This window comes from Hipposideros armiger, unplaced genomic scaffold, assembly GCF_001890085.2.
Source record: "Hipposideros armiger isolate ML-2016 unplaced genomic scaffold, ASM189008v1 scaffold_306, whole genome shotgun sequence".
In the NCBI taxonomy this organism is placed as follows: Eukaryota; Metazoa; Chordata; class Mammalia; order Chiroptera; family Hipposideridae; genus Hipposideros; species Hipposideros armiger.
The window spans coordinates 60793-74091 of record NW_017731656.1 but is presented as its reverse complement, the minus strand read 5'-3'; the positions used below and the strand labels follow the sequence as shown (position 1 = coordinate 74091).

Here is a 13299-nt window from a genome sequence, read left to right as displayed (position 1 = left end):
CCTATTCACAGACTTACAGGAGTAATTTGTAATTTGGACATTAAAAATCTTTAATGGTATATTTTCCTGCCGCTGCCCTAATTGAGAGTCATTGATGTCACAACTAGTCATATGTTGTTCAGCTCTTGGTAATTAGCTTGTCTGTTTTCTGAAGTAGAACCAGTCTGATAATACCACAGAAGGCTTTAAACCACCCTTCCCTTTCTCTTGATTTTTTTCTTTTTCAAGTCAGAAAAAAAGGAGGGGAAAAAAGAGAATATGTCTTGTGTTTATTTTATGTATCTAAACCTGTGCTCTGGTCATTTATTTTCCTCTTTGAAACTCCCTGGTTACAGGCAAATTTCTTAGCTTACAGTGTTATACAATCTGTTTTAAGAGTTTTGTATTTTTTCCTGAACCTTTTGAGTCAAATGTATCCTGAACACAGTACAACAGATTTTTTAAATTTACATAATTATTTCTTAACAGAAAAACTTCACTATTTCTTAGGTCAAGCACTGACAACTGAAAATACTGAGTATTCATGGTGTAAGAACTCACCTTTTGAGGGAGGGGTGCATAGAATTTAACAGACATTACTCATATTTGAAAAAAAAAACAAACCTCCAGAAGAATTTGTCTCAATTAGGATTCTTGAAGAGAAGACTTTTTACTATTCTATCTGAATGTTCTTGTTTTTATCTATCTAGATTAGCTATGTGGTAGATTTATATTTATACTAATTACAGTGTTTTTAACTGTTAATAGTCCATGTGCTCATTGTTTGTAGTAATCAAAAACCAAAATATTATACTTACTAGGAAGAATAAATTCTAAATAGTGTATAAATTTGATATTTTTAATAATTAAGTAGGTTTTATTGTGACTTATTTTCTCTTAAAACAATTACTTCAGTAGACAAATACATCTAGAGTTTGGTCTCATTATATAAATGACAAGCATCTAATCAGTGTTGCCAGTTGAATGAAACCAAATTCCTTCACTTACCCTAAAAATTGAGGCTGTAATAATGAAAATATGAACTCATTGTTCTTCCTCTTGGAAGATTCACTTGAAGATAAATGTTGGCAACCACTGTAACTAATGCAGTTATACCCGAATAAATCAAACATAATAAAAATATATACCAATGAAACTTTATGATAATAAAATGAAATTTATAGAGAATAAATGATGTGAAGCTTGGTGATTTATAGTTCACTTGTTTGACAAAGAAATGCATTAAAGATATATTATTCATGAACAAATTAGCTTGTTTTTTAGACATATTACAAATTATGGCTTTTAGAAAAAAGATGGGAATTCTTTTTTTTTCCTTTTTAAAGATTTTATTGGGGAATTGGGGGAGGGAACAGCGTTGGGGAAGGGGAACACACAAGTTGCTGTCCTTTTGTTCTTCAGTCTAGTTGTAGAGGACGTCGCTTCACTGGCCCATGTTGGCATTGTGATCATTGCACTCTTCCCGGCTGAGGCAGATTGGTGGCCGGTCATTGGCAGCTCATGCTGGCTGCTGGCTACTCACGGTAGCTCATGGCAGCCCACTGCAGCCCTGCTGCAGCCTACGCCATCGCCGGCAACTCACTGCAGCCCAGCTCCAGGTCGAGCTGTTGTTCACCAACTTAGCTGTAGAGGGCGCAGCATCACCGGCCCATTTGGGATCCGAACTGGCGGCCCTGCTGCTCAGAGCTCACACTTGTAAGCCAACTCTTAACCAATGAGCCACTCGGCTGGCCCAAGATGGGAATTCTTTTGTAAAAATTGAAGTATTTTTTACTTTTACGTACTGGGTTTTATTAATGTCTAAATCTAGTAAAGTCCACTCTTCATTAGCCATAGCAATCTATTGTATATATAAATATTTTCCTTTTAAAGATATTACTTTCTTATTATTAGTTTCAGATGTACAAAACAGTGCAATAGTTATACTTTTCACCCCTCGAAAAGTGACATCCACTGCCCCCCCACCCCTAATATCATACATATCTATTACAACTCCCACACTATACATGTTACTGATTTTAAAGATTTTTATCCCACTTAAATATGAGAAGATGAGGAATTTAAATTTGCTATAGGTCCTCTGCTCTTATCTAATGAAGTTTTTAAAATTTTTTTTCTGAGCACACAGTAAGTGCTTACTTGTTGACTAATTCTGATACTTGTTTATCTTCATCTCTGTTCTGTATGTACTGCTCAAATTCTCCCATTCTTGAATCAGCACCAGCTCTTCCCATTAAGTACAGGGTAGAAATTTGTGATGTTTTACAGTGTAATTCAGGGCTGACCAATGCTATAGTATTTTATATTAAATATTATTCAATTACTGTGTTGGATTCAGTGAAGTCTAATACATAAAATTTATCTTGTAGTATTTGTTAAAGAAAATCTTATATTACTATTTATGGATCATGTAATAAGACAATATATAATTTAATATTTTAAGTTTTTCAACAGTTTTAATTTTTCTTTTTACAAATTACACATTTTAGACTTTATAGTTTTCACCCTATGCTATGCAAATGCTTCATTGTAGTCTTAAGTATGTGGCCAAGAATGCTGAAGGCATTAAAATACCTTAAGTTCACTTTCTCTTTTTAGTTTGTTTAATGACTTTTCATGAATGTCACATTGCCTTAGATTTGACTTGCTTTAGAATTTGTGAAGCCAGAAGCAACTGAAGTTTACCATCATATGCTATGGGTATGGTATATTGGAAAGGTACTTGCGAGGCAACTAAATATTGGGTTGTCGGAAAAGTCATGACGTATTTTTCTCTGTTTTTCATTGCAAAAATATGTCATGACTTTTCCAACAACCCAATAGTTCACAAGATGCATTCTAAGGACACACAGTTGTTTGGTGGTTGAGCATAGCCTGGGTTCAAATCCCAGCCCTTTTACATACTAGTTGATTGATCGTAGGTAAGTTACTTAATCTCTGTGCCTCAACTTCCCTATCTATAAAATGGGGGTACTGATGGTACCCACCTCAAGATTATTATCGGGATCAAACTAATGTGAACAGTGTATGGCACTTCTAAGTGTTCAATAAATATTAGTTTTTACTTTAAAATCAATCACCAGAGATAAAGAAAACTAGGAGCCATGGAAGTGTGTTCCAAAACTGGTGGATACCCTTAGAGACATGTCTTGGTGAGCAAAGCCAATGATTGTCCTTCATTTATTTCAGAATAATCTGCTCCAAAAGCAGACTTCTGATCTGCATACAGACCAGAAATGCCTAGCATAAATGCCTTCTAAGGAAACCAGAAAGACATTTTGTTCAAAATAAAAATATTGTAGGTGATTTGTTAAATGAGTTTCCATTACAGTGCAGTTGAGGATAGGAAAGGTTTGTAAACCAGTTAGAAATACCCTGATCAATAAATACATTATTTATTTAACACCCCATAGTGGACTGTAGTCTCCCCAAATTCATTCTTCAGGTAGCTGAGATGTATTCTTTTAGTATTGAAATTTTTACAGTTTTTTAAAGTATTTTTCTAGCATGTCTCACACATTTCCTTGCCATTCTCTGCTGAATGCGTGAAACATATTTTAACCTTTTTTCTTACAACTTAGGGATACTATGAAGATTATTATATTCATTGTAATCCAGTGATGTCCTTGAGGTCTATTGACATGTTTAAGCCTATTTGTTCCTATGCTAAGTGACCCTGCACTGTCATGCTTTTATCATTTTTTGCATCTACATTTTATGTCTTCCTCCAGCTGTTTTCATGCAGCTGTCAGGATGTTCTTTCTGGCAGCACTTTTCACTGACCTCCCTTCCCTGTTATTTGCTGTTTATAGTCTGCAGAGGGCCAGAAAACAAAATAGCCAAACTTGTTGAAATTGCATGTAATATTAACATAACCAAGTTCGATCTAGTGGTTGTGTTAGTCTGTGGGCATTATAACATCTACCTTGGGTGCCGAAAACATTTTTTGTGGGGGGAGACATGCTTCTTGGTTCTAGATTTTATGTAAAAGACCTCTGAGTAAGTGAGATGTTACTGTAATTGCAAGATAAACAGAAGTCAATATTGGTTAAGTTGGTATTTTGATACACTGTAGCAAATCATTTGTTATCCAGTAATGTAGGGCTTTTCTAAGCAACCCTAGGTTAGCCTAGTTATTTTTTTCTTTTTAAAAGTGGTAATGTTATACATATTTTTAAATCTATAAATCAATTTAAGTTCCCCTCCCCTCAGCTTATTTGATTCAGGTTATTGAGACTGTTAAATATTTGAAATTCATTTATTGTGTTTTGCAAAGCTGAACAAGTCATTTTTCACAGACACAGTTTTTCAGAACATACTTTACATCTTTATTTTCGACTCATCTTTTCTTGTATCCAAAACGAACTTAATATGGGATTTATTATTTTTTTAATTATTTGTAAATGAGCAAGACATAATCTCTGTAGCCCTTCTATTTCACATTTAATTTCACACTCTTTACAGTACTTATTCATATTCTAGGCAGTTTGAAATTTTTGTTGTTGTTAAATAATCCATCAGTAACAGCTGTTTTATTCTGGGATTTGATGTTACAGGATGTGATTTGTCTGTGATATGATTATATATTTGTGTATAATGTGAAAATATATACATATATAAAATGAGCAATCAAGAATTTTATGTAGGTACTGGTTTATATAATCTTTTCTTCTTTTATGACCCTGTAAAGAAAATGTTATCTACCTTTCATAAAATTAAGTTTAAATAATGACTTAAAACAATGTTTGATGCCTTTTTTCTTTTATTTGTTTTTCAAAAATGTGACTTTGTAAATTATTTTTTGTTAGTATTGTCACGAAGCATGGATTTGATTTTACAAGTAAAGTTATTTTTCCTTGTGATCTCAGGTTGACATTCAAAGGTGTTTTTCATTAAATTCTATTGAGAAAGTACAAGCTGACTCTGTAGTTACTGTGGAATTTTTCATGGTTGGATTCAAAAACCAAATTGTGTGCCCATATGTCATCAAACTCAGTTCCTCACTTGGTACCATAAAGAAAATGTGTTTCTGACCTTTTCTGTCTTATTGACACAGTCATATATTCTTACTTGGACTATATTACATAAATTACATTTGGCCTTTCTGCCTATATGAAAGACAAGTTATGAGCCTATGTACATAAATTATATATTCCTAGTTAGGTTGCACAATGAAATGCATTTGTCGAGTAGCCTATACATAAAGTTCCTTTAAATGCATTTGGAACAGTTTATGCCTACATGTATAGAGTGAATGGCTGCTGTGTGTGCTAATAACAGAAGTGTGAGGAATAGACTTCCTACTTTTTTCAGCAAGCATGTGCTTAGATTTTACATTTGCATTTGTAATGCCATCAGTTTTTGGTTTAATGTCATCATTGAAAGAATAATGGCTGATGAGTAAGGAGTTAGATTCATAAAACTTGAGAACTAGGAACAGGTCTTGTAGATGAAATAATTCTACCCCTCATGTCCAATCATGAGGCTACTGAAGCCAGAGAGATAAACTGATTTAGTTCAGTAGATACAAAAAGCAAAAGTCATACCAGATCCACACAACCATCTTCTACTGTGTCACTCTGCTACTGTACATTAGACTTGTCACTTTTGTCACTTTTAAATGTGCTCATTTTTGTGCAAATTTGGAGTAGAAATCTCACTTGTCATCTGTTAAAAAAAAAACTTGTAAGATGTCAGGAGCTTATGATATGAGAGATCGGTGTTCAAACCCAGTTTTAGAGAACTGAAAGTGTGTTCTGATTTCTAGTTTTGTGTTGAGTGATGTGTACTTCTGAATTTCAGATGCTCTTGTTTCAGTAGTGCTGATTGTGACTGGTGCTCCATTCACCAGAGTTTTGTCAAGTATAATATTACCCTTATGTTTTGTGAATCAAAGCTTATTTTACACCAAGGTTTCTTTAATGTCAACACAAATCTAAGCATATTGCCGACAGAAGAATTGTGATACAGAACACATTTTGTTATCTTTTAGCCCATTAAGCCTTTGAGCAGTTGTTAAATGAAATAAAAGGAACATAGTTTATAAATGGTAGAGTCAGGGTTTAAATTTTTTGTTTGAGTAATACTTTTAGGACAGCACTTGCTCCATCTGATCTAATTTGTGGTTATTTTTAGCATTTATTGAGCAAGTTAATCCTGTGGAGAAGAATTAAAGCCACAGAATGCAAAAAAGCATTTTTATGCAGTTACATTTCAATAGAAATGTGACATGTTCTACAGGTCTGGTTTTATGATTACGTTAATGCGTTTAGGTCTTTAAACTTTTTGCTCATGTACCCCTTGGATACATATAAGTTGACATATATAATTTTGCCCCATAAGATTCAAATAATTGCCAAGAATGTAGTTTCTAACATTCTTGTATTGTTAGATGTATTGATGTATAATAGTAAAACTGTAGTATCACTCTTTTAAATATATTCAGCTGAATTTAAGTACCAGAGATATTTGATATCCACTATCACTCATTAAAAAAAATGGAAATAGAATTGTTTTTTTAATTTCTTATGACAATAAGCTTCTAAGTACTTTTGAAAACCTCTTCTGGATTGAGCAATTAATACAATTACTATTTATAAAATTAATCAAACCCTAATGAGTATATTATAATTTTGCTAAAGGATTATTAAACAAAAAATAAATTGACTGAAATGCATTGCTTAATAAAGTGGAAGGAGGCTGGGTTAGACATCTGGACAATGACTCCCTTAGGTACTATACCTTGTGCCAAGTCCTCTTGTATTTTTGTACATACCCTAGTTTTAAGACTACTGCCTTAAGTGACAGGCTGAAATTTTACAGGAGATTATTGCAGTTATCCAACATCATTTAGTGACTAAGAGCAGACATTCTAGAGGCAGACCAAGTGGACTTGAATTCTATCATTAGCTCTGAGTCCCAGCTGGCTCTTTCTCTAATTGTATGACGTTGGGAAAAATCTGCTAAACTCCACTGTTCCTCTGTTTTCTTACCTGTAAAATGAGGATAATGGCTGTTGCATAGGTGAAATAAAATGGTGCTTCTAACATGCTTAGAAGAGTGTCTGACACATGCAGGTGAGCTGTACAGTCAATTCTAGATAATCTTCAATTCTTTTTAGAGTTTTATAGATATAAAAGTGTCTGTGAGCATTTCTCAGGCAGATTTAAATAATTTGAGAATTACCCATTGATACCTCCCTTAACTCTATCCTAGTTGATCAGATAATTTCCTACATTTCATATAAGAAACTAGTAAAAAATTTTCCCCATACATGTGTATGCATTCATATATTCATGTGCACCCATATGTCCGTTTAAGCCTGTGGGTACCTAATGTCTGCCCATGACAGGGAAGCAAGTTATCTTCAGCCACAAATATTTATCGAACACCCACTGTAAGTGAGAATTATATCTAACAGACAAAGAAGAGAAAAATCAACTCTAAGACGTGCCATTACAAAAAGACTTACAAGAGGAACAAAGATTAATAAACCAATTTTGAGAATAATATGAATTTAAAAAAATAACATAATAATCTCTCTGATTTGAAGAGAAGCAGTGAATTTAGAGTAACCTATACAAGGAAGTGACATAGGCAACAGGAAAAGCAGGATGTGTAGGGAGAAACAAAGCTGTTTATGTCCTAAATTTGTAGATCAATTAATAATAATGCCACATTTAAGTGAAATCAAGGTACAGACATTGGAATTCAGGTTATGAATGTCTTTAATTTTTCTTTCTAAGAATCGCTATAAAACTCATTAAGTACAAGATGGTAACTCAATTTCACTACTAGAAATTTTTGCCAGTGCTCCCTGAACTGAACTCTGTTATATTGTTTGGAAACATAAGGATATATTGGGTTGTCGGAAAAGTCATGACATATTTTTTCTAGGTTTTTCGTGGCAAAAATGTGTCATGACTTTTCCAACAACTCAATAATTGTTCCAGTGTATTTCTTTTATATATCCTGTTTATCAGAGCCAGTAATTTACCATTAAGATACTTTCAAAGTATGTTTTTTTGAATTTATATTCACATTCATCTCCTTTTTCCCTAGTACACATTAATTGAATAGGGACGAACTGGAAAATTGAGAACTTTGATATGAACATTGGTATTCCCTAGACTGTGGGATGGATGAGGAGACGACATTTTCTCTTGAGTGTTACATCAAGGATTTCTGCCTTTGTAATTCTATACCCTGTTTAATTTGGCAATCATCTGGGGAGATTAAACTCCCAATAATGTACAGCATTTGACAAATTTTAGCTAATTAGGAATAATTTTGTTGTGAAGGTTATTATTCCTTTTGAAATAATTAGTACCATATATCCTACAATATCCCAGAATCAATGGGAATTATTGTTACATTTGTGTAAAAACATTGCTTAAATAAGGTAGATCTTTTATTAGGCCATACATAAGGCAGGAAACTTCTTAGAATGTCACATTCTTTGGTGGACCTGGAAAAAAATACTGCAAAATTTGATTTTAGCTCACATGGTTATTAAGGGTTCCTCAATTTATGTTTAGATATATTTTAGAGTAGTTGAATATGGAATAAATTTTAATAATGAGATTCCTATTCTGATGTTGGCTTCCATGATAAATTCTGAACTATCTTCCTGGGGTTTTTTAGAAAAGTTGAATAGTCTGAAATAAAGTTTTAGAAAAGAAGTGGGTGTACTTTTTCTACTGGTGTTTTAGGGGAAGGAATTTCTCTGTACTTACACTGTTCCTAATATGTATTCTTTCTGTCATTATTCTATCCTTCCTCAGCCTTTTCCAGGACCATAAGAATTTCTCCCATTTAGGGGTCCCCTTAGTCCTTTCCCTCAATATGTAGAACTTTTCATCCTTCCTTTACCACTGTGTGTAGGCCTAAATGTATTAGGCTACAGAATTTCACTTCTGTGAAGGGCTTATTTTTGGTACATGATATTGTGTAACGCAAACATTCTCTGAGGTCCAAGCCCCATAAACCTATAAATGCAAAAGGAAGTGATTTGAAATTTTTGAAAGTATTACAGACTATTTTAACTTGTGCCATTTTATGGACTTTCAATTACATATATTATTCAAACTAAGCCAACAGTGTTCCCCCAAAACGTTTCTTAGAGAATCTTATAATGCTGGGTTTGGCGAACTTTTGAGACGGAAGAGCTGCCAGGGGTCAGCAAACTGCAGCTCACGAGCCACAGGCTCTGAAGTAAAATTGAAAATGAAAATAAAACTATCATAGTTTCATTTCTAAAATTTCTCAAGGATATTATTCACATAATGGTGATCATGTAAAAATATATTTATGGCTCTCGAATAATTTTTAAATTATTGTCAGGGACAGGATTCGCTCTTCCAGGGGTCGGCAAACTTTTGAGACGGAACGTACCCAAAGAGCCTCATATGGATCGCGAGCTGCAGTTTGCCGACCCCTGTTATAATGAATAGATGGTTTGTTGTTAACTTTTCAGTCAAGTTTGTGTAAATGGATTCTTCTGTCTGATGAATATGAAGCGTGTTCTCTAGGTGAACAAATACTCTACTTTTGGTCTTTTCTGCACAATTATTTTGCTTAGCAATCGATTTTCCACCCTCTTTGGGAATGTTATAAGGAAAACTTAAGCTCTTTCTATGAATAAATGCTTTCCTAAGCTTTTCTACTCTGCTAGTTTTACAGAATGAACCATCAGCAGTTACTTCTCCTTGGATGTCAGTGTGTTCTCTGTTAGTTAACATTGGGTTGTCGGAAAAGTCATGACTTATTTTTTCTATGTTTTTCATTGCAAAAATGCGTCATGACTTTTCCGACAACCCAATGGTAGCATATATTTTAGCTATTCAGTTAACGCATACCGTGTATTGCTATGGTTTTTACATGTCCCCTTATCACTAAGTTAGAAACTCCTTGAAGGCAGCAGCCATGACTTGCTCAGCTCTCTGTTCCCCGTGGTACCAGCTTAGTGCCTTGAATATGAGTGAAGTTTGTGATGAGCAGGAACTCAAAATATTTTTTTTAAACAGATTTGGTCCATTTGACATGTACATCTTCTAAAACAGCAAGAGAAGATTTAGAACCGGTTGTGCAGAAATTGTTTACTCCATATACCGAAATGGAGATAGGTAAGAACAATAATCATGCTCAATAATCCTAAACAGTATTCATGATAGAAAGGTAACGTAATTACTTTACTCCTCTGAAATAGCTCATGAAGGTTTCTCCAACCTGAACTGAAATGTAAAATATCCGACAATAATGCTTACATGTTTTATTAGGATGATTGAGTACACTCTCTCCCTAAAAATGGAAATATATTCACTCTGTAAAGGTAAAGGAAAAATATACAGCGTACACAATGTATATATTTAAGTGCAAAAATATACGTTTATATGTGTGTGTATTCACATGCATAGAAAAAAACACTACCATTAAGTCTCTCAATTTGGGTGGGACTGTAGAAAATTTTTTCTTTTTAATTTTCTTTATTTTACAGGTGTACAGAGAGCATATATTCCTTTATCAGAAAAAGTTATCTTCATTTACATAGAAAAGTTGGCTCTACTGATAGAACGTTAAAATATTAATTGACAAATGTAGGAATCCTTCCTATTTTAATGCATAGCATGCTAGTGGTCTGATATTTAGCTCTTAGATACATATGCCACTATGCTACTTATTCATTGTTAAAAAAAATGCTTTTCAACCACAAATTTTTAAACTTTTCTCCCCACATCATAAGCTAGTTCTTGTAATTCTGAATAGAGCAAATTATAGTGTATTTTGTGTGTAAGCAATAAAAAAATAGCCTGGTGGATCTTCATTTACATGAAGTGATGGTGATTTGCATTATAGGATTTGTATGTCCACTTGAATCATGGTCAGTTTCCTCATTGATTCAAGTATCTTCATTCTCTTTGGATGATTTATATGTTCAAAAAACCATTTATTTACTCCTACCTATAATTTACTTTTAGTTCATCTCATAAGTGTGTTATTGGGTTTCTTAATGCAGACATAATGTGTAGAGGGATATTTTTATTTACATAAGAAAACTGCTCTGTTCTCTGGAGCTAATAGCAATATAATTAATTTCTTTTTGAGCTACCTGAATAAAATCCTACAATCTAAAAAAGTACTTCACTTTAGTTTGGAATTTAATTTATTTCATGTTTACATTTCCTTCATTTGGAAGTCTCATATAAATGTTTGAATTATTGCTAAAAATTTGATTGCAAAGTTATGGTACATGATAATATTCCTAAACATATGTGGAATCATAGTTTCATCCTTGGCTTTAATTACCTTGTTTACAAAAACTCTGAATTCCTTCTTTATTTCTGAAGTTGTTAATAATTTTTGTTGTTTATTTTTATTGTGTGGTAGTCTCAAAGAATCCACTAAACTTGAATCTTGTATCATTACTCTTCACGTTTGAAATGCATTTAAATTTTGTTGGTTTTTTTTTTAAATCATTGAGTTGCGGAAATTACATGTTCATTTTAGATTTTTCTTTAGCAATTTTAGATTTTTAAACATTAATCTTAATGGTTAAAATGATCCTATTTTGAAATGATGTATTGTTTAGAACCTGAGTGAAATTCTATAGTAAGAACTATGTGCTCACAAGGGTCCTCAGGTGCACCGAGGCACTGAAAAGCTAGTTTTCACTGACACATAGGCCTTTTTATCATCAGGATGAGGTAGTGGTCATATTTTAATTAAAATGTCAGAACAAATACTGTTGGAGTTATTGAAAATGAATCACCAGATAAAGTGAGCACTGGGCCATGGCAGGTCAAATAGGCAAAGTCACCTGGAGAAGAGAACTCAATTCATTTTCCTGCTTAAATGAGGAAGAAGGAACTTTATGAGCAATATGAACTTTTAATACATTAAAGCACATTCTTCTCTGTAGCAAAAACCCTGTTTTTACAGATTGATGGCTTTTATTATTGTTGTTTTGCTTGACAATGATATGAAACCTTGTGCTTTAGAGCATTGTAAATATTTTGTTTTAAACTGTGTGCCAAAGGAATAACATTATTTGGGTTTATTTTTTTCTTTTTATTTGAGTTCTACGTTCTGTGTAGTGCTGTGCTTTATAAGCCTTTGTGATTGTCAGCCTATTCATCAGACAAGGAAATTTATGTATTGTAAAAGATAATGTTCTCTTCTCAAATACGCTACTTACTTGCCAATGCAGCTGAGAAATTCCAGTAGGGTTGTAAAGATATTCCCTCTATTCCCTTTCTTTCTTACTTTTTCACATTTAAGGTATCAGCCAGAGCTCTTGTCCTATGCTGTGTCTTAAGAAGCAGTTACACTAATACTTCCAAGAGTATTGGAAGGAGGCTGTGACAGTCTCCTATTCTCTTGGTCTCATGCTACTCAGCTATGTTACTAAAATAGTTTCTCCCAGGCTCCTTTCAGAACATCACAGATCTCTAAACCCTTCCCTACTTCTAGTGCAAAGAAATTTTAGATGTTTTATGCTTAATGAACCTGATCCTGCAGGTGAGAAAATTAGGTGGTTGCTTACCATTCATATGTGCGTTAATTTTTCCAGACTATGGATATCCTTCCAAGCACTGATTGAGCAGAGCAGTATTTTTTAGTCTCACTGGTAGAACTGTCCTATTTTACTCAGGAAATTGAGATTTTTTTAATATTAATTGAAGCAAGAATTTCATTAGTACTATGTCTTGAAATGTCTACAATGTAGTATCATCACTGCATCATTTTCTTTCTCTTTTTCCCTCCATTGCGCATGGCATGTAGAGTTACTTCATTCCATCTTGTTCATTTCCTGTCTCACGACAGTAGCACTTCCTGAAAACAAAAATTCCCTTCATAGTTGTGATTTTGTAGTTGGTGGCTGGTAAGGGTGTTAAATAATGATTGGACTAGGAAGTCAAATGCCATCTTAATTCCTTTTTGGTTCTGTTTTGTTTTTCCAGTTACAGTTGACATTCAGTATTATTTTATATTAGTTTCAGGTGTATAACATAGTTGTGTCCAGCCTAGGTCAAGGCTGTGACAGTCTCCTACTCTCTTGGTCTCATGCTGCTCTATGTTACTAAAATGTTTTCTCTCACCCTAAACTTTGCATTCAACTATAGACCGTGTATTGCTTTGTTGTGTGCCATTGTTGATTTTCACCTGCCTACCTTATTCTGTAATTAACCCCAATTTAATTTGCCCAGGATCCTATTCTCAATTACCTATTACTGTTTAGCTCTTTATATTGTCTAGTTGAATAAAGTGAGATATTACAGAAATCCAGTTCTACTTTTGGCC

The 13299-nt window shown here is 33.6% G+C and overlaps 1 protein-coding gene across 3 annotated transcripts in view; it reads left to right on the top strand.

Moving 5' to 3' along the window:
- Positions 1–13299, top strand: part of CHM (CHM Rab escort protein) — a 184470-nt gene that overhangs the window by 158222 nt on the left and 12949 nt on the right. For all 3 annotated transcript variants that reach the window (XM_019659908.1, XM_019659909.1, XM_019659910.1), the window contains one exon: positions 10026–10124. In XM_019659908.1, coding sequence (XP_019515453.1) covers positions 10026–10124 — 99 coding nt within the window. The remainder of the gene's footprint in view (positions 1–10025; positions 10125–13299) is intronic.